This window comes from Parasteatoda tepidariorum, chromosome 11 (genome assembly GCF_982258835.1).
Source record: "Parasteatoda tepidariorum strain Cologne lab strain chromosome 11, Ptep-v5.0, whole genome shotgun sequence".
NCBI lineage: Eukaryota > Metazoa > Arthropoda > Arachnida > Araneae > Theridiidae > Parasteatoda > Parasteatoda tepidariorum.
Window position 1 is genome coordinate 76,334,780 of NC_141765.1, and position 23,439 is coordinate 76,358,218.

General features: G+C 27.1%; 1 protein-coding gene across 5 annotated transcripts in view; it reads right to left on the reverse strand.

Moving 5' to 3' along the window:
* LOC107452153 (rho guanine nucleotide exchange factor 17) overlaps positions 1–23,439 on the reverse strand; it is a 314,558-nt gene that overhangs the window by 243,951 nt on the left and 47,168 nt on the right. For 4 of the 5 annotated variants that reach the window (XR_015430560.1, XM_087155432.1, XM_087155434.1 and 1 more), the window contains exon 4: positions 19,728–19,868. The exons of the other annotated variant lie outside the window; for it this stretch is intronic. Coding sequence is in view for 3 of the 4 variants with exons in the window: in XM_087155432.1 (XP_087011558.1) it covers positions 19,728–19,868 (141 nt within the window). In the remaining variant the exon portion in view is untranslated. The remainder of the gene's footprint in view (positions 1–19,727; positions 19,869–23,439) is intronic. 5 annotated transcript variants of the gene reach the window in all.

Here is a 23,439-nt window from a genome sequence, read left to right on the forward strand (position 1 = left end):
CATATGAAAATGCCAATAAAATAGTGTTATTTAAGAAAAAACTATTTTCATAATTAAATCGTCAAATTTATTCGTTCTTTTATTTTTAATATCGTTTTTATTAAAAAAAAAGAACGTTTCTTTAATTTTTAAACGTTTCTCTTTTTTTTAATACCGTTTTTATTAAATCACATTATGATCTGCAATGGGGAAATTTTGTAATTTTGGAGTCGATGATGACCTTACCATGAATTGAGATAAAGGGTCCATATTATAAGAATCATACCCACACCACGATAATGTTATTGCTGCTTCAGCACTTAATTTACGACCTCGCATTAGTATACATTTTTGACTCCCTCAACAGTAATTCGACAGACGTCAATTATGTTATTCAGTTAAATAATTATTTCGCAACCTATAAAGTTCCTATCAAATTATTACGATAAATGTTGATTGTATTTTTACTGCATCTACGTGTAAATAATTGATTTATGATTCATCATGTGTACACTTAATACTTGTTAGATTTCCTAACTAGTTATTCGGTTTGTCCTACTAGTCTGGGGAACCTTTGTGTTCTAGTGCGAACTAAAGTTAGATTAAAAAAATGTTACGCCATTAGATTAAAGTTACACAATTTTGTTACAAATTGAGCAGGTGGTTTGCAAGCTAGCTGTTTTAAGGATTTTTTTTTCTTTTAAAGAGAAGAAGAACCCATATCTAAGTTTTTAATGAAAAAAAAACATAAACAAATAAAATCAAAACACATAAATTTTGAAAAATTCCGGTAATTTGGAAACTTCATGAAAAATATCTTTAGAAAAACTCCACAGTGTGGAAGATTGCTGATTACCTATCACAGTAAGGTTAAAATCTTTTTTTTCAACAAGCAATTTTTTTTTTTAAATTTCGTAATTTTCCACAAATAATAAATTTGCTTTGGCCACTAAGAGGCTACAAAGCGTTAAAATTAACTTGAAATTATAATTTTCGAACATAAAAGTATAAACGATACATTAACAAAAATTTTATACTTCAAGTTCAAAATTTAATGCGCGGATAGTAGGGCAAAAAAAAAAAAAAAAATTAAAGCTATAAAGTGTTAAAAAATGAATGTGTGAAGAATATAATAAATTTGTAATTAAATAATTTATACACTAGAGAAAATTAGAAACAATAAATGATATTAAAATGAACAAATTAAGAAAAATTTATAATATAAAAATATTATACTACGAAATTCGGATTCTCGTCATACTGGAATTGAAAAAACTATTTCGCTTCTAGATACGGATAAAAAAAAAACAATCTCATCAATTGAAAAACTTAAACAAAACTTGCTTAAAATGCTGGTTCATTGACGGCAATGTCAAATTATTGTTTAAATTCGGAGCTAAATATAAAAATAATTTCTTTGCGTTTAGTCAAAAATCTATCCGAAATATTTGCTTTTAATTTACAAAGTGATTTATTTTGACATAAAATTATTCAGAAAAGAAATAGATTGGTAGTAAATTTAAGGATTTATAATTAGGTGCGTCTAATGTAGTTTAAAATCTTTAGAAATTTATTACTGGGTACAAATTGGAGTCACTTTCCAAAACTAAAATAACAGAGAGCTAAAATAGAGTAATGAAAAAATCGTAAGAAATTTTCTATTTCAGGGAATAAAACTTATAAATATTTTTAAAAAAATAAATTTGAATAATATTGTGAAATTTTCATAATCTTAAAAAATATAAACCAAAGAAAATTTTAGTCAAATTCTTTTTGTTTTTTTAATTTAGTTTTGCAACTTAAAAAAAACAAACATCTGAATTAATTTTAAATACATGGAGAGTTACCAAAGCAAAAGTCTTTTTTTTTGGATTTTGCAAGAAAAAAGAAATCGTAACGGGAAAAAAAATCCATAAAATGGCAGAAACAATAAATGGAAAAAATATTTATAAAATCTTATTATGTAAGAAAAAAAAATTGCTACTAAAGTACTGCTGCAGACTCATCAGTGGCAAGCAGCTAACTAATTGATACATCCCGGGTTTCGTCTTTACAACGTGGCGAACAACAAAGTTGTAGGCCATGTTGTAATTGCCAGACCCGGAACATCCTTCATATAAGCCTTTATAAAAAATAGGATTAAATAGACTCAAATTTTGCATGATTCAGAAAAAAAATTTCAAATAAAAGTAATAGACTTTAAATTATTTCACACGTTATCAATATTTTACTGAAAGTTAGCAAATAAATTCGAATCTGATGAAATAATAGCTACCATAAGCACAAGAATAAAAATTCTATACCATAAATCTCTCTTATAAAGAGAGTTTTCATGACTCCTAAAAAATAACTAATAAATCTTCATTGTTGGTTTAAGCAAGTTAGAATAAATAGAATGGAATTCAAAATTCACAACTAGCATTCTCAAAATTTTTTTTTTCATAATAAATTAAGAAAAGATAAGTTAGAATAAAGCTAATATTAGAGTATTATTTGCAGTAATTAACATTTAAAAAACATAAGATCTACAATCAAATCAAATTGTACTTATATAACAATTAACATCTAAAACCCCTTAATCATACATAGAGAAACATTTGTAGAATTCATAAACTCATATGTACTTAAATGATGGCTTTGTATGTATCCAAGTTTATTAACTTTATATTAATGATCTTTTTCACCGACTTTTTCTTTTTTTGCTACATTTTTTACAGTATTTAAGAAATCCTGATTTCATAAATTATTGAAAATCAGAGTCAATAACTTATATGCCATGTGTGAAAGTTATTGTGTAGCTTATGTACATTGTTCACATTTACGTAAACTTTAAGTGTTGAAATATCATCATTATAAGTGGAAGAAAAATATCTTCCTATAATTCCCCTTCTAAAAAATAGAGAATTATGTAACTATTTAATTTTATTTTTAAATAGTCACGTAGTTTTATTTTGTTAACTTCAAAGGGCCAAGCGATGTTTACTTATTTCAACAAGTAAAAATAAGAACATTTTTTAAAAAAAAGCTTATTTATGACATTGTTCTCGATCCTGAAGTAGAAATTTAAGATTCTCAAAGCCATTTTGTGAGAATAATTCCACAGATCAATTATATATTCATTGTTTAAATTTATTTCTCGACCTTATCTATTTATTTTCATTTTGAGATAGGACAGTGGGGACATCAAGAGTAATTTTAAAAAAGAAAGCCATTTTGTGAGAATAATTCCACAGATCAATTATATGTTCATTGTTTAAATTTATTTCTCTACCTTACCTCCAAAAAATGAGTTTAGTATAAAATTTTAAATTTTGAAAATCATTTGAGCCAAAAGGGGCTGAAAACCAATGTTCTTGAAACATTTCATCGAAAGAATTGAAAAAATTATCAAAAATATAAATTTTGAAATCTAGTATTTAATTCATATTCCAAATAACTTATATTAATTATTGAACTATTTGAAAAAATTTAACGGTTGTAAATGTCTAAACAATAAAATAAATCCGCTTTTTAAATAAACTCATTTTACTGAATGAAGAAAAAGATTCAAAAATTTTAATAATTTTAAAAATATTTTCGAATCTGTTAAACAATGTAAATAAGCTCAGTATAAAAAAATATTAAAGATGAGGAAAAAATTTAATAACTTTTCATCAAAATCAATAAATATTTTTGCTATTTAAACACCAATTACTTTCACCTTCAAAGTCATGAATTATTTCGAAAAATATTATTAGAGTAAGAATCAACAGATCAAAATACTATTTTTGATAATAACTTAATATTATTCTATTTTAAATTACCCCAAATATTATCATCAATTTAGTTTAGAAGTATTGGCTTTCACAAATCAAAACTGAAAAATGATAGAATCAATCAAGGCCGGATTTACGTAGAATCTATAAAAAGGCTTAGGGTCCCTAATATTATTCTATGACCAAATATTATTCTACTTCAAATTACCCCAAATATTATGATCAATTTAGTTTAGAAGTATTGGCAATCAAAACTGTAAAATGTTCGAATCAATCAAGGCCGGCTTTACGTAGAATCTATAAAAAGGCTTAGGGCCCATAATATTATTCTATGACCTAATAATATTCTACTTTAAATCACCCAGAATATTATCATCCATTTACTTTAGAAGTATTTTTAGTTTTAGATATCAAAACTGTAAAATGTTAGAATCAATCAAGGCCGAATTATCTAAAAATTCTTAGAGAACTGCATTGGGCACCAGAAATTGAAATATTTTTCTTTAATCATCGCATCAAAAGTTCCGTTGTGGGATATTATTTCTTGTTCCATACACCTACCGTAATGGAAATTCCAAGTAATATGTTTAATTAAATAAGACAGTTTGATATGTAATAATTAACAATAAAAAATAACGACAGTTTGTTTTGGGGATGTTGAAAATGAACTGGCCCCTACTAAGCTTAAATTCTGCCCTGTAATCAATATCAATTACTTATGCTTTCATAAACAAGCAAATGCATACATCAAAAAATATATATATCTATAGTAAACAATACAAATTATTTGTTTTTACACACTCACAGGATATTATTTTTTTTAAAAAAAACCTTTTCCCCCAAAATCCTATTTGCGACTTGTTTAGAAAAGCGCATTCATAATTTCTCTTTCATATTTGCATTAAAAAAAAAACACTAATTGATAATAACACAGCATCTAGTTACACGGCACATATTCATCGCATTGAGGAAACCATTTCTTTCATCCACACTAACACCGAAACTATCGAGTCCATTGGTAGCGTTCAATGTCAATGGAAGAGGTTTTTTTCTTTTTGACCTTTCTGTTCCATCGGTTTTATTTGAGGCGAATATAAATGTATACTCTCCAAGGCTAAATCCAAGCAATCCAGACAAAATGTTCTTCACTGCAAGGATGGTTCCATGAATGCAGGCAAAGAGGGTAGAAAATGTTCTCACATTTTAGAGGAGAGCTTTAAATCTTGCTTTAGGGAAAGTAACACAAGTTTTTCCCTATAATGTTACGCCTTGTGGAAAAAGAAAAACATTAGTAATTACAATGGGTATATAACGAGCCGTGGTGACGCTCGAGACGTGGGTTTGAATTTCATCGATGACTGATCGAACTCAACTCCGCATCTGGCTCGCACCGACCATAGTGCTAACGTAAAATATCTTTACTCGTAGGTGGATCATCGGTTAGAGTCCCCTTGCTGTTAGGCTAACCTTGGTCCTCTCCATATTAAGCAAATGCGGATTTGTTTCACCAAAAGTCCTCTACTGAGGCATATTTGACTCAGGGTGCGTGGGATGTGCCAAACTCTTCAAGGGGCCAGACGTGTGCTATACTATTAAGGATCATTTCCGTTTGGAGGAAGAGTCCATTTGTCTTCAGGCTATTATCATATGAAATAACTGTACAAAATTTTGTAAACATAGCAGCATTTATAGTTTTTTACGTAAATCGAAAAAAGTAATTTTTTCAAAAAAATTTCCATATCTCCATGAAGCTAGGTTTACAAAATTTTGTGCAATTATTTGAGAATTTCCCCGTCCCTTAAAATAAGTTACACTGATTATTTTTTCTGCTTACAAATAGTATTAATTCAAAAATTTCTTCATTTAACTTATTGTCTTTTTTTGGTTCTTAATATTACTTGACGTTAAAATTAGTTTTTCTTACAATTTTATAATGAGATTTTTTTTGTTTGTTTGAAAGCAGTATTAATTTAAAAATAAATTATTTTATTTTTTTAGTTATTAGATATTACTTCACATTTAAATTAGAGAGATAATTCAATATTTTGGTAAAATGTGATGGTTACAAAAAATTGATTAAAATAATAATGTTTATAAACAGTGATTATAAAAAAGTTATAATTTGAAGTATTTTCCCAGACCTTGCAATTTTTTTAATAGACGGGTAAAAAATTTTATAAAGCATTGAAAAGGAGAGATTTATCCCAATTCACTTTCACTTAATTATATTCCATTTTTAATTTATCAATAACGCGAGTCTACATTTAATTTGACCTTATTTAAGCGATTATTTCTAACAATCAATTCATCCCGTTATAATTTAAGCCTTCCATTTCTGCCAAGCCGACGTATCGTAAGGAGAGGCCAATTTTCAAGCAGCCTCCAAATAGTTTTTTTAAAGCTTGGAATATATATATTTTTTTATTAGATTTCTTCTAGCTACTTTTATCTCCATAAAGCAACAATTTGTCATGCTTTTATAAATGTATACTTAAATAAAACTAGATATTATTTCGCACAACCACGGCATCACGAATCTATTACCAAAGTTCAAACAAGAAATAAATTCTCGTTCAATTTAAAAATACAAAAAATAACCATGTCAATTTCCAATTTTTAATGAAATGGTAAGATATGATTGGTACTCTCTTTCAGAGAATTGAGAAATCTTTTATTAATCTCTTCTAGGACATTTAATAAAGCCTATCAACTTACAAAAATGTGTAACAGTCATCTTTTAACAATGCCAAATTATTTTTAGTTTAGAATTTTTTCATGATAATTATCATCTAGTTTGTTTATTAAACAAAATCAATTAAAATCTAATTTTTTAAAACTATTATAAGCTCTATTAATAAAAATTCTCATTTGAACCGTTATTTTATCGAAAGATTAAATAATTGCTGCATTTAAATATTAAGAAATATCTAACAATTAAAAAATACTATAAATGAAATAAAGAAATTAAGTTAAACATGACGTGATAGAATCGAGATGCATACAAACCAACTTCATTTAATGGCCGTGAGTTTGTTCTGACAGAAGACTGCGTACCAGTAGTGGTTGCAATGTCTGTAGCTATCTTAATGGGATTTTTGTTTTTTTGCCACCAGTGGCGTATCTAGGGTATGACACCCATGGCAAGTGCCACAGGGCGCATTATTTGAAAAAGGCGCAAAATCAGTCAACATTGAAAATAATCATTTAGAAAACTCTCCAGAATGCAGAATAAAAACTTCAAATGATCCTCAGATAAATCTTTATTTTTCCAGTACGGCAAGCAAAAAGAAAAGATAAGCAAACATCTCTTCATATCACATTACCAGGATGTAAAAGGCAATTATCCTGGGAAGGATAGAACATCTGCAGATAGAGAATAGCCCTTTGGTGGTGACAGAGGGCAGAGAAATGTGAAAATCATGGGGTGTCCCTGCCTAGTTTAGCCCAATTATAATACCTAAAATGGTTGTAGATCTTAAATTTTATCAGGGGTGAAAATCACTTTGAAGGGTGGCTTTCGAATTTGTTGAATGTACAAATCGAACCCTTGCTGTAAATTGGCATAAATCCTACCACAAAGGGAGGTAATTTGCCACACATGGTGGGAATCACTGTCACAAAACATTTAAATAGTACTAAAAACAGGAGGTGCTTCTGCCCTTTTTAAACCAATAGTAATCAATATATACACTCCATCTACTTTTTTTATTTTTAAAAAAACATAGTCATAAGTGTAACTAATATATACTTAAAACAAGTTTTACAAGGATTTTCTTATAATCAAGAATTCAATTGTAAGTAATAATTTCTTACACATTTATATAAATGCATGAAACTTAATTTTTTAGCTCACATTATATTTTATAGGGATTGATATATTTTCTAGCAATGCCAACGGCTCCACTTTCTTTAAAATATTTTATTGAGTGGAAAAGAGTTAAAAGACGAAACCTTGCATAATTTAAGATAATTCTGGTAAGTAAAAAAAATCATACAATAAACATAACTTTTGCCCTCAATAGAAAATATTTTTCTACACGGAGCAGAGCAAATTTGCATCTCTGTATATGTAGATTGAGAGGGACGTTTACCCTCCTCCTTCTCATGAGGTAATAAATTTAAATTTATAATATTTTGTTTTTGTATATAACTACTTTTATATAAAAAAAATAACATTTCATCTGCACAATGATATTTTGGGGACAAAAAGTGAACTTGGTGTAATTAAATGCTCGTTATTGTATTATTATTATTAAGAAAAATGTCTTAATGAAAAAAAAAAAAAAAAAAAACGAATGCTAAAATTTGAAATGTTTGGAACATAATTTTTTAAGTTTCCTGAAAAATTATTGCAATAAGTAAATATTTTTGTGTAAATTACGTAGCATAGCATAGGCTCAATTAAAAGTGCCAACTACCGAGAAATAAAATTCTTTTCATTCATTAAAAGTTAGATTTTAGGTTTAACCACTCATAAAAGTTCAATTTATTTATTTTTAATTAATTAATTAATTTTTTCATGTATTTATTTATTGAATGAATAGATTAAGGAACGTATCGTTAATTGCTCAAACTGATTTTTCTTGTCTCAGATATGTTATTCACACACAACTTTTATTTTAAATTAATAACTTAAGCTCAATTTTAAATAATTCTTCTGTTTACAAATTGAGAAAAAAAAAGAGTTGTGTAATTTATCAAGACCTTACTCTGTATATTTTTAATTTCAAAGCATCTCCGACACAAAATTTTTTAATCTTTTTTACTGCTATAGACATATTTTGGTAGTTATAAATTATATTTATAAAAACGGATTTTAAAAGGGTTCATGTAAAGTGTCCTTTATTTATATATTTTATTTATATATTTGTGTATGATAAATAAAGTAAAATGGAAACAAAATATTGAGGCTATAATGTATATTTTATAACTATCTATTAAAGAAGCACAATAATAACAATATTTTTTTTTCCTTAAATAATAAGTAAAAAATAATAATAAACATCTTATAGAAAAATTAGAGCTTGTTTATTTATGAGGCATGTGCATTTTTACAATGTATTATCATAAAAATTCAAAAAGCCCTCTCTGCTCAAAATATTCAAAAAGATTTATATTTCTCCTTTTTTAAAAAAAGAACATTTTAAAACTAATTAAATGCAAATTTTGAAAATCTAACTTTATTAAATAAATTTTTTCTTTGCTATACTGGCCTGTGGACCAAATTAAAACAAGCTAATTAGTTCAAACACGTAGGAAACTACTTAATTGAGTTTCGCGAAATTTGCATATATTTATTTCTATTAACCAAATTTGTTTATAATTTATTTTAAGATTTGTACTTATAAATATAAAGAGAATGATAAACTCTTTAAACAAGTTCAAATTCGTGGAGATTTATTCGGATAACAGTTTTTTAAAAAAATACTGATGTTTAAATCCTTTATTTTATATATTAGTTACTTGTTGCTTGTAAGCTGAAGTTGCATTTTAATGGAAAGGTTCTCGATTGGGTTAATTTTGAACCGCTTAAAATTTTCAAATTACTTATCAGCCCAGACGATATTTAAATTTAAAAAAAAATGCGTGTGCACCATTGAATAACCGCTGAGGCAAAAATTTACTTTATTAATAATTATATATTTGTCGATCTATGTGTGTGGATTAAATTTGATCATAAGAATTTCAAATTTTTTCTATAAACGTGCACTTTGTCTCTATCTTTTTTTATGTTTTCAACTATTTGCCGCTCAAGTGCAACAATTAAGAAACGACATTTTTATTAACTAAGGTTCAACGGAGTAATTTGGTCACAAAACAGCTTACTTTGGTTTTAATAAACCGTAACTATGGAAAATTCTCAGAACTATTAAAAATATTTAATAGTAATATTACATTACCTTTTTTTAAAAAACATTTTATGCCCGCTCAAAATAATATCTTTTTTAGCTAATTCTTTTAGCAACTTTTTTATCATATCTTTTATGGATTTTTTAAAGAATACCCTCGGTACAGTAGCCATGGCCATATTTGGAAGAAAAAAAAAGATTATCAAGATTATCGTAAAATAGTTTTTATTTATTACATTAATTCAGAATATTTCTAAGAGCTGTGTTAATAAGAGATTAATTGATATGTAATTTTGATCTATTATATATTAAAAAACAAACATAACATAAACTTTTATTTTAACTCTTAAAATAACACTCTCTTCATCATTCGACAAGTTTAATTTAGTATTTAAATTTGACACAACTTAACAAAATATGTACGTTTTAAAAGATTTATTACCTAGTTAATTTTTATAAGTTACAAGATTAAAATGAAGAAAAGAAAAAAAATAATTTTCTCCCCTCGTACATGATTTTAAGATCATCCAAGAATGTTTACCTCTCTCCATTTGAAACTGCACTAGTTTTTTTTCTTCATAATTTAAATTCAGTCTTCAATTTAGAATCTGCTTAGCGAATGAACGTTTTTCCCTTTATTTCGAATTAAATTAGTTCTGCATTCTATTTTGAACTCAACATTTAAAATAATAAATAAAGTTTTAGAAATAAAGTTTTCTTTATCCTCCATTTTATTTATTTATTTATTTTGTAAAATAAGTGAAAATTGCGCGACGAATATGAGGAAAAGAAATTAATATGTGTTTTTAACATTTTATATTAAAGCAGATTTTATAAATGTGTTTCAGTTATTATTTCACTATTGTAACACTTTTGTTTCTTTACGTAAAAATAATATTCCATTTAGCTCAAATTTAAAGGAAATATATTAGGGGGGAGGAGGAGCATCATTACGAATTTCGACCTGTTTTCTAGTCTAAGCTTCTGGGAAATATTTTGAAGATCAAAAACCTAGATTCGATGAAATGAATGACATGTCTTTTAGTACCATTTCATATTCGATTTTATTGTTCTAATTATTGTATGCACTAATTTTTTCAACTTATTTATATGGGTTTAAAGAAAAATAAAATAACTTACAATTTTATCGTAATATTTTGTAATTTAAAATAAAAGATTTAACGTTACCCTATCAAACCATTAAAATTGTAATAGCACATGATTATCTGATACTAATAATTAGGACTATCAAAGGTAATTCTTTCTCTAATTTACTTGATGGGTTCCAACTATCTTCGGACTTATGTGCATAAAATGAACAAACAAGAATTAAGGAGAAAAATTTTTAACTTAAATACACAAACTTTTAATTAAATATTTTTTTGAATAGTTCCAGGTCTAAAATTTGATTTTTAAAAAAAGTTTTAATATCCTAAAGAAGAAGAAAAAAATCCGAACGAAACTTAAGTGTCTATACTTTAACTGCCTTCATTTTCTTTTTTCAAGCACAATGCTGGAAAAATATGTGCATAGTGGTTTCCATTTTCACTAACTACTGAAGTATTAATTATTAACAATATTATTACAGAAGGTTTTTCTTGAATTATCACTAATAATTACCCTAGCTGAGAATTTATTAAAGATAATAAAATTAATTCTATTGTGACTTCTAAACTAAATGATGTCTTTTTGAACTATTACTATGATTTTAAAAATATCCTTAATTGCGATTTTGAATATTGGGAAATTCTAATTAATTTTTGTCTTTTTAATAACTACCTTTACAATGGAAAAGAATTTTTATTCAAATTGATGGAATACCACAAGGATCTAATTTTTCATCTCTCTTGGCTAACTTATTTTTGCACTATAATGAAGAAAAAAAAAAATAATGCTCTTAATATTGAACATGTTTTTAGACTTATTCATGATTTAACTATCTTTAATTTTCAAGGTTATACAATTTTTTTAAATAATATTTACCCGTAATCTTACTTCGTAATCATGATGATAATATTAATTTTAATTTTTTAGATTTGGGTATTAAAAAAGAAGAAAATATCTGCTTTTGTGATTTAAACGATAAAAAAAATTATTTTAATTTTAATATAAATAAACTAATTACTTAGAATACGAATGTTTCTAAACATGTCTATTTAAATACCATTTTTAAACAAATGAATAGAATTAAAAGAACATGTAGCAATGTTTATTTATGCACAAAAAAAAAAAGACACTCTTTAAAAATGTGATAAAAAAACAATGGTTATCCAACTAAAGTATAAAATTCTATGTGAAGTCATTGAGTTAATTGTATGTTATAAATAAGTTTATTAAAAACTTCTTGGTTAATTTATATAATTTTTACTAAGTGCAAATCTATTTCAGGCAATTCCGTGGCTAAAAATAACTGCAAAACGGCAATTCATGTTTCTTTCTCTCCTTTTTTCCTTCTTAAATAAATGATTTTTTTTCTAAAATCATTAAAATTGAGTAATTAAATATCACCTTGCACACATTCATTTTTTGAGCCAATCCTTGGTAACTAACAAATCACACTTCAGTACTGATGTAAGAATGAGCTTTAAAATTAAATTCCTCTACTGTTTGTCTACGATAGGTACTCTGTCCGCCATAAAGTCTGCGGCAGTCTGGTGCTATGGAAACAAGAAGAGAGCATTTTAGGGAGGGTGGCTTCGATGAAGAGGTCTCCTTTTCTTTCGCCTTCGATGATAGCTTGTATGGGGAGTATACCAGATTGGCTGACTCAGCCACCAGTAGGAGACTTATTTAATCTGATTCAAGAACTTTTTTAAGATTCGCATGAATATTTCTTTCTTACTTAAAATAATTCTCTCGATTCAATCAGTTGTTATTTTTTAAATACAAAGGAAAAAAAGTGAACAAATTCTGACATTAAAGGTAGTACAGGTTTTTTTTAATATTACTTTTTAATTTCATGATATTTATTATGAATGTTCATTGATTGTTAGATGGTTTAATTTCTAAACTTGCAAATTTTTTAAAGCAGTTAATTTCTTTTATTACTTGAATTTTCTGGAAAAAGTGAAGAGCTTAAACTTAATAACTCTGATTTTAAAAGGAGATAAAACTTTTGCAGAAAATAAAAATAGTTCACGTTATCTGTGCCGGAGAAATATTAAATATCTTTGTTTTGATTATTAATTTTTAAATATTTTATTTATTTATTTATTTATTTTTTTGAAACTGAAAGCAAGTGACCGCAACTAGGATGAAATCTAAAACTATCAGCGATGATTTTTATCAGCACCCATCAAACCATCTGAAATTATCTGAAGTTTTTTTTGCTTAAATTACGTTTTCTTATTCATATTTTATTGTAACCTGTACAGTTTTTTTTCACTATTTATTAAAAGCAGTTTTTATTAGCAAATTTATTTTTTTCTTAATAACCAATTTACTATGTATGATAAATTTATAGATGAGTTATTTATTAATAAAACATTGAGCTGCTTTAAACAATTTTATACAATTTCCATGCATATTCCATACATACATATAAATTTTTTTAATTTTTTTTCTAAAACAGAAGCTTTTGAAAAAGAGAAAAGATTAAAAAAAAGGAATCACACGCTCTAAACGATGTTTCAGGCGCGAATGCTCATTTCTCTTAACTCTAGGGCTAATACAATAGATCGAAGAAAGAAGTCTCCTTTTCTCCCACCGAAACCAGTCTTAAAGAGGGACCCCGCACCCCTACTTGAAATAATCATACCGCGTTACCATAGTCCCCGCCACCCCTCCAGACGAATGGCGGACAGAGTACCTATCGTAGACAAACAGTATTTAAGCTTCTGTTTTCATATTTTGTAATCTGACAATTTTACTACGGAAATATTTTAAATCATTCTTGAAAATTTTCTCTTACATGTAAGTTTATATGAATTAACTACTCGTGCTCTGCAGATTTTGTTTTGTGTTCTGTTCAGTTTTTCCTTTACATTTTATTTTCTGTTTTTTACGTGAATTTTACTACTTGATGTGTTCTGTTTTGTTTCAAAATATTTTTTTGAGCGCTCCTCACACTATTGTATTGATATATTTTGCTTTGGCTATATTGATACAATATTAGAAAGCACTTCTTTCTACGGATATAATCGTGTAAGCTGATAAAGACATTATAACCTTTTTCCCCGAATTTTTTATAAAGAAAACTTTTTATTGAACTTAATTTTAATCTTTTTATTTTATTTTAATAATTTTCTTCTTCTCTTCTCATTATTTCATCTTTATTTATATATATATATATATATATATATATATATATATATATATATATATATATATATATATATATATATATATATATATATATATATATATATATATATATATATATATATATATATATATATATATATATATATATATATATATATATATATATAACAGCCTGCTTCCAATCGTCCAATTGCTCGTTCACAATCACTCCAGTGAGGGTGATATTTTACCCTTAATTATTGCAACACCACCTTGAATTTCACAGAAATAAGGTCAACACCATGAGTTTTCGAATGAATGAAGAGCTCTTTATACAGATTCTTGATATTTAATGGTGGGTTGTCAGAACTTTCATAAATCAGTTGTTTCTTAGCAAGAATACAACAAACGGTGTGGTATGTTATACCAAAAAAACAACTAATAGGGTGCACTTAGATCCAGTGCATGCACATAAGAAACAAAGTGACACCTATTGTTAGACAACTCTATTTGCACAGTAGTTATTCTTTTTCTATATCAGATATAATTAACAGGGATGATATAAATGTATTCTCAAAGAAATATCTATATTAATAGTACAGTACTGTTTGTAAACAGTGTAAAAATACAGACCATAAGTAAAAAAGAAACACCCCAACTCCAGTATTAGCTAGGAGGATTTTCCTTTATACATAGGGGCCACATCTATCCTTGGTTTACATTATGTCAATGGAATTATCTTTCGATGTAAATTAATTGCTCCTTGCACCGATTTAATTTATGTATAAATTCGCTTTTCTTGGAATTGGCTGGCGTTTCATTATGTTAAGGAGTGAACATCTTTAGGATATACCATGAGACGTGATAGAGCGTTCGCCTTCCAATAAAGTGAACCGAGTTCGAATCCCATTGATGGTTGGTCGATACAAATTCTGCATTCGGCTTGCACCGAACACAGTGCTGACGTAAAATATCCTCAGTGGTAGACGGATCATGGGTTAAAGCCCCCTTTCCATCAGGCTAACCGGGGGAGGTTTTCCTCTCCTTTTAACGCAAATGTGGGTTAGATCCATCAAAAAGTCCTCCGCGAAGGCGAATTTCTCCCAATACTTAATCCAGGAATTCCCTTGCCTTCTGGATTGGGTTCAAAATTACAAGGCTTCGGAGTTGAACATTAGTAGTCATAAACCCCTTGCCGTCAGGTTAACTGTGGGAGATTTTCGTCGTTTTCCTCTCCATGTAACGCAAGTAAGGGTTAGTACCATCAAAAAGTCCTCCACGAAGGCAAATTTCTCCCAATACTTGATCCAGGAGTTCCCTTGTCTTCTGGATTGGGTTCAAAATTACAAGGCTACGAAATTGAACATTAGTAGTCATAAGCCCAAACATTTGGGTCGGCTGTTCAACGACGGTTATAATTTAAATAATAATATAATAATAATTTAGGGTATAGCATGTTTGATTTCAAAACGTCGCGCCTTCTTCAACCTTTTTTTCATAAAGGTCCAAAAAAAAATTTTTTGCTACGAAATAGGTTAAGCTAATTGATTTTGATTCTAATTTTCTAAATAGAAATAAAATGGATGCACAAAATATTCCCTGGAGACTTATTAAGAATAATAATTTATTTTGAACTGTTAGTCTATAGGGAGCCTTGCTCGCTTCCGTCAACATTATCAACGACAGTTATTTTAAAGGCCTTTCCATTTCCTTTCTAATAAAACCTTCAGTAAGAATTCGTCCCGAATAGGGACGAAATATATAGCACCTCCAAAACCCGCTCTACTGTCTCCCCTACATTTTTGTTGGGGGTGCGCGTATTTCCTGGGGTGTTAAGTAATCCGAAACTAATCGACTAACCACTGTCACAGAAAAGGGGGAATTACAACCTGCGGGGGTCAACTAGCTTTTAAAAGATATCACAAGAGACTCACTCTGCATTATGCTTTTTCTCCTTCTAAGAAAAACTTAAGAAATATTTTTTTTAAACTCTAAAACGGCTTTATTTATTTTCAAAATGGTTTTATCATTTTATTTAACATGCACTTTTTCTAATTACATCTTGAATTGTTTATTATTTTGATTTGAATTGTTTGATTATTTTGATTTGATTATTTAGAGAACTAATAATAACCAGAGTATTTAAATTTATAAAATTTTACTATGTAGTCATATGAAAGCAATTCATATAAAGTAACTACATAAAAATAAATTTATATTTTCTCTATAAATCAAATAAAGTTTGTTAGTTTTTTTAAAAATTGATTTGCTAATTTGTAAAACTTTTTATGTTAAAGTAACACCTTGAGTTCAAGATTTTATTTTTTATTACTTATTTAATTTTTTCTTTGAATTAACATTCAAATACAAATATTTTTCACAACCTTTTTTTTAATTTTAATTAATTTTTTTCAATTTTGTTTTTTAAAGATTGTTACACTGTTTTGAAACTAATTAAATTCTACCACTTTAAAAAACTGTGTTGACATTTAATCCATTGTTTAGGCAAATATGGTTGCTTACTGTGTAAATTCGATTTAGACTTAAATATTTGAATTTCGCAATTTGAATGCACTAAATTAACCTTCACTAGAAACTAACTTCATTTTAATTATTACTTTTGCTAACTACATTTATTATTGTATAAATAACTCCGAATTGGAATTATGATTCGATCTCAAAAAATAAACACCGGGGATATTTGTTATTTGTCACAAATTGAAAGATCAAAATTAAAAATTATTCGATTTAATGATCACAAAATTTTAAATCATATTAAGACAGATCTAGATTCCGATTATATCACTTAACTTATTCTAATAACTTAGCTCGGATAAATGAAAAACTTCACCCACAAACTCATATTCATCATTTTTACTTACATTATTTCTACTTAATTATAGTTACTTTAAAAACATATCGCCAAAGATATTATTTAACAATAATGCAAGAAAAAAAAAATCCTTATTGATGTAAAGCAGCTATTTAGTATAAATTTATTAAACTGCATATTTTGAGAGCGCAGTTTTATATGAAGTTTATTTTAAAGGAATAAAGGAAACTATAACTTATTTATTAAAGAGCGAATATATTTTATTTATCAGCTTTTGGTTGTTAAACGGTATTTATATTTTATCAGACAATTTTTATGAAGTAAAATCTTGTGATTACTTTATATAATAAAGGAACTTCATTCTGCAAAGGAGGGTCAGGGAAGAGAAATTAAAATAACCCATTGATTACATACTTCTTTCTATCAATATAAAAGAGCGAAAAATTGTGAATAAAAACTACATTAGACACTTTTAATATGAATTCGAAAAATTTCTCGTTATTAAATACATAAGGTATTACATAATAACTACTCTTAATACATATTTTTAGAATATTGCGAAAAAAAGTTTTAAAAAGTGTATTAATTAGGCATTACAGATTAATGTTAAAGTAACAAAAAAAGACTAATAGTTTCAAAATCTAGTGAATCAACTAAGGAATCAGGTCTGAAAACATCAAAACCAGTTTGACAGTCTGAAGTAACAAAGAGAAGCTTAACTCTTAAGTATTACAACTTATTTTTATTTTTTAATTTATCGTGATGAAATTTCGTGGTGTTTATAATAATCACATTTCTCATTCTTTCTATTTCATCTGGCAATCAAACTGGTTTCAATATTTTCAGTGTTGCGTTCCTAAGCAGCGATTAATCATATTTTGATACCGTTTGTATTTTTCTCTCGTGAATATTAATTATGTCCACTAATGTTCTTTTACTTCCTTTTTTTCTTTTTTTTTAAAGACTTTTACAATACATGCGTATATTTTCCTATTTTACTTCATTTACTGTTTTAAATAAAAATGTCATAATACTTTAGTGTTCTTGTGTATTTACATTAAAGCCCTAAAAACAGGGATAAGTGCTTCTTCATGTTTGGATGACGTGTGGTCTTGTGTACTAGCTATTTTTTTCCCCCTTACCATGGAAAAACAAGCTATCCCAGCTATTGGAGTAATTAAAACTATTTATGGAATGGAAAAATTGCAACCTTTTAAATTTTTTTAATGTAAATGTTTTTTTAAACCTACAAATGAGTGTACGATATATTTAAAAAAAAAAAAAAAAAGGAAAATTGCAGTTTTGTGATGCTTTATAGTATAGTGGAAGATCTTTACGTCATTGTCTCGATTTTAATTAATCTCACTTTATTCAGAAGCTAAATTTTTTAATTCTGAAATATCTTTAAAAATCAAGGAAAAAAGTTTAAAAAAAGGTGAACAATGTATTTAAAAAATAAATTCCACTCTCAAAATGAATAAAAACAAGAAAATTATTACTACTAAATAAAATGTATATAAAATGAACGAATTTTCAGCGAATATAATTTTCATAATAAATTACAAGCTTATAAATAAAAAGTAAGCTATCGGTTTTTAAAACGCCCCAAATCAGTTTTTCAAAAGGACAGAGAAAGAAAAAGATTTTCAAAAAGAGTTGAACAGGGAGAAAGCAAGACCACCTACGGAGAAGATTAGACCCTCAAGAGACGATTGGGGGTGGAAGTTGCCTTCCTCCCTTACTCAAACGTAGAAAGTGACTTGAGTTACAAAGGCAATATTACAAAAAGTAATAAAGATTAAAAAAAAATTGACCTACATTTTCATGGATAGGAAAGATTGAAAAAATTATTAGCCTTTTTTTTTAATTGATCACTCCGATTCTTAAACAAGAAAATTCGATTCAAAGTATGACAAGCACGCCATAGACTTTACATGTTAAGGCCCTTTCTAAGCTGAAAGACAAGTCAAATTGAAGGAGCTATGGGTGGGAGAATGGGAGGAATAGGCGTGGACATTAGTGGACATAGGGGGTGGAGATATACTGAGCGACCATGAAAGTCCGGGTTACATTTTTTGGCAAAACTCAATATTTAAAGGGTGCGCCAAAAATAGATCACGCAACTATACTTATTACTTTTCCACTATTTTTGGTGTATAAAACGGAGGTAGTGTGATTCCTTGTCACTCCTCTTATTTATTTAATTATTTTTACACCATTCATGTTTCGTCATCATTCCAAATATTGGTAATATCAAATAAAATTTAAAATAATGTATGACACTGTTTTTTATTCTTTCATATTACACTTTTCTCCCGGGGCACTAATTACCTGAGCATTTGATCTCGCCCAGTGCTTTTGTTCGCCAAGTTCTTAACAATAAACATCAAAATTAAAAGATTTTTCTTTCTTTTATTGTAAAAACGCAGATTTAGTTTCAGATAGTCTTGGAGAAAAAGAAAACTTTATAGTTTTGCTAGATTATCAATGCAACTTCATTCTTCAACTAGTTTTTAATTAAAATTATTTTTTTAAAGTTTTTAGTTACTACAAAAACTCGTTAAACATTTTCCGCCAAAGAAATTATTTAGCAATTGTGCGAAAAACTGACTCGTAATATTGCTTTAGAATATTAGATAGTAATTTTGTATTCATTATTTTAATTGCATACGTTGATTGAATAATTAGACACAAAATTTACTATAAAAGTAATTACTTATTTACCGTCTAATAATTGCCATAATTCGTCATAAAATTTTGCATAATAAGGTAATATCATGTGATCACTTTATAATATCATAAAGGACATTTATGAATAACAATCAAATTAAAAAACGTGATAATATTAAGAAAGGTTTATAAATGAACAAAGAAATTATTTGCAGATAATGACCATCCACACACATTCGGTAAAGCGTCCTTTTTAGTCTCTGTTTATTATTAAATACATCATACAATTAAATTTTTATGACAATTCTTCATTGACGATTTCTATTTGGAGTGTTGCATGGATCATCCAATTCAAAGCATTATTTTAATTAAAAAGATTGAATAAAAAGGAAAATTCACCTGAAAACTGGTTTTAATGGATTGGAGGGTTTTCCTAAATCAGGTTCACTACGCGATGATCCTATTGTCATATGTCCAGAAGATCCACCTGGATCACTGTGATGCTTCTTTTTCTGATTACTAATTGACAGATGATGAACACTAAAACAAATCCCATATTTCTATTCATTTTTAATTATACATTTGCGATTTTAACACTAGAAAGACGGAAAATTAGCATATACCAATATTGCCCAAAAGCAGTCAAAATGACTGCATTGTGAATGCGTAAATAAATTTGTTTAAAATTAATTTTTAAAATTTTTTGTATTGTTTACAGTTTTACAACAAGTTATTAGTAAATATTAACAATAAAAAATATCACCCTGAATAACTTTCGTTCTAATGATTGGATTTTCACGAACTAAGTGTCAATCTTAATGGTTCTTGGGGGTGACCTCAAATATGCTAATTAATTAGTGCTAACTATTAATTAAGTTACGAAATCAGAAACAAAAACGTACCTTCTCTGAATAAACATATACTTTTTTTTACATATTTGGATTCCTCATCTTCAAAATATAGGGGGTAGCCGCAATCTGGGAATAGTGGTCCCCATAGTTTGGTCAGGAAAGCGATTCAAATTTTTGACCCCTTAATGTTAATTTCGCTTTTTGCGTTTTCAGTCATATTTTAAAAACTAATGAAGCAATTCAAAAAAAAAAAGTTGCACCCACTCATCAAACACATTTACCCAAAGATAATTTCATGAAAAAAAATAATTTTTAAAAATTATTTATTATATTTTAATATTTAATTAAAATGAGGTTGAAAATATTTTGAATTATAAGGTATGGAATTTTTAATACCATTTTAATCTACATATTTTGCAATTGAAAAATCTAAAGTTTCAATTGTTTTTATTTATTAGAAGATGAGAAAAATTAAAATTAATTATTTAAAAAATAAAAATTTGGCGACACTGAGGAAATGATTAAATGGGGCGATTAACATTAAAATGTGATAAACTTACGAGGAATTTGACTTAACGCGCGTAACGTAAAATTTCATTCATAATTTTCTCGCTAATAATCGTTTGCTAATCTTTTTATTTTTATTCTTTTAAAAATATAAAATACGATGTTTCTTTTTTAGTCGTTTAAAATTCTATTAGCAATTTAGTAATGAAATTTGAATAAAACATTTTACTGAATAAAAAACATTTTATTCACCGATTGTCGAGTTTTATAAAAGCATGCTTCTGATAGAATATGATTATACACCAGATTGTGCTTATTTAAAGTAATTATTTTTTATTTTTTAGTTTTTTTTCTCAATAACTTATACAATTTCAATAATATACTTACGTATGAATAGAATTGAAATAAAATATTTGTCAATTTCTTGAATATATTTTTGATAAATATTAATAAAAATACGTAGTCAACATTTTTAAGCATCTCTCACATCATCGCAAATTTCTCAACGCTGTGTTTCGCTGAACTATTCTACCAACTATTTAATTAAATTTTAACATTTTTAAAAATCTTATTCTTTACCCTACTACGTTTATTATTTTTTCATTAATATACTAAAAAATTTTTTTAGTACTTTAATTTAGGTTTTCTTTTAAGTAAAGTTCCTTTTTAAATTATAGTCAAGTTTTTTTTAAAAGAATTATTGTCTGCTAGCTAAGAATAAAACCTTGTTAAGAAATTAAAAACATTCCGCTGCTTAAATTTATTTAATGCAAAACAGCTGATTATTTACTAAGCATACTATTTTTTTCGAAAAAAGAGCATAAATTATTGATTGACTTTTTTTGTTTTGTTTCTTGTGACTTCAACATAGATTATCTAAAATAGTGCTGATGTTTTCGAAGTCACTACAAATAGTATAAAGATATCGAACATAAAAAGCTGTCGAATACGTAGCCAAAATTTTTAAGCGTCTTAAAATATCTCAATATCTTAAATGTCGCCCTAACATCTTAGTTATGAAAATAAATTTTTAATTATCTGACTAATTATCTGATTCACTAATTATTTCATTATATCTTTCACTCTTTCTTTATGATTCCATGTAGATTTTTTTCCGGATAATAAACTAAACTATTTTGTTTAATTTTTTACCCTAGCACGATTCCCAAGATATTATTGTAGTATAATTTGTTATCAGGAAAAATGCCTTATTTTGTTAAGCAGGAAATAATAAAAATTGAAATTTGTGTGAAGATTCCGAAGCCGTGCCAATTTTAGAATCATCTGATTTCAAAAAATAAAAATGCAATAAAAAATACGCCATTTCCGAACTTACTTTGATTAAAAATAAATAAATAAAAATTTTAAAAAAGTGGCTAGAAGGTTAACATACGTTTTACAGAAACTGTGAAAACCAATTTTTCCTATATTTCGTCAAAAGAGGATAAGAATGATATTGCTCCAAGGGACCTACTCAATAATTTCATTTCCAAAATGAAATCTGTTTGATCGAAACATATTTCCTTGAAAATAAAAACGAGGAAAAAATTAACTTTTATTATATATCTAAGCTTATTCCATTTATTTAATGATATCGGTATCTAGGTTAAGGATATGCGACGGAAGCCCCGTTTACTATTATACTATAAATGCATTAAATCATGTAGCTTGAATAATTTGTTTTAAGCAAATTATTTAATAATAATATTAAGCAAATAAGGGTGTAAAAATAAACTCGTTCAAAATACTTCGAAAGTATACCCTAAAATATATGCAGAATAAACTTTGGAATCGATATATAAAAAAATACCTTTTCAAAGAACTTCGATGACAGAAACGTTAACTCGTTTGAAATAGTTGTCCTTGAAACTATTTAATTTCAATTCCGGGTCCTGGGGGACATTCCATTTTCACATTCGACTTTTGAAATTTCAATTGTAAATGGAATTATTTTATGTCCTTAAATTAAAATGTTAAGGCCAGCAGCAAAAAATAAAAAATAAAAAAATAAATTGCACTGATTATTTTACAAAGTAGTGAATTATTATTTTTTTCAATCTAAGAGCCTGTGCCTATAACTTATGTAACACTTATTTTAATATCGAGTGAAATAATTTAATATGTTGTGTAACTAAATAGATAATCTCAAGAAACTGAATCGAAAATATAAAAACTTCATTGATAATAAAAATAATAAAAAATAAATAACAGATGATAATAAAAATAGACATGTTTTGAGTATCCAATAATAAAAATCACAAGTTATTCAAGCTTGACAAGTTTTGAGAATGGGCGATTATATTTGAACGCACGAAACATGTCGACTTTTACTTCCCTCTTCATATTTTTTGAAGCCAGTTGAGTTTTCATCATCAATTATACTGTTTTATATTTGGGTCTTGATCATTATTTTGATAAGGATTTTGCACTCGTTAAAGTAAACATATGCATTTTCATATTTTAACAGTATTTATGTGGTCTTTAAAAACGTAAGAGCATCAATATTGTAAAAGTTATATTTAACTTTAAAATTAAAATTTTGAGACCAGATATTTTGAGTTAATGAAATTAAATATTTTATCTTTTAAGTTTTCATGCCCCCATTTCAGTATCTTAACCTTACGAGCTCTGCTTGAAAAGAGAGTATCGTATCAGATATATATATGTTACCGGCAAAGTATGAAATCCGGCATTCTGCAGAATGCCTAGGCATTGTATATAATGCCTAAAATTAGCCGTCAAATTATGAAATG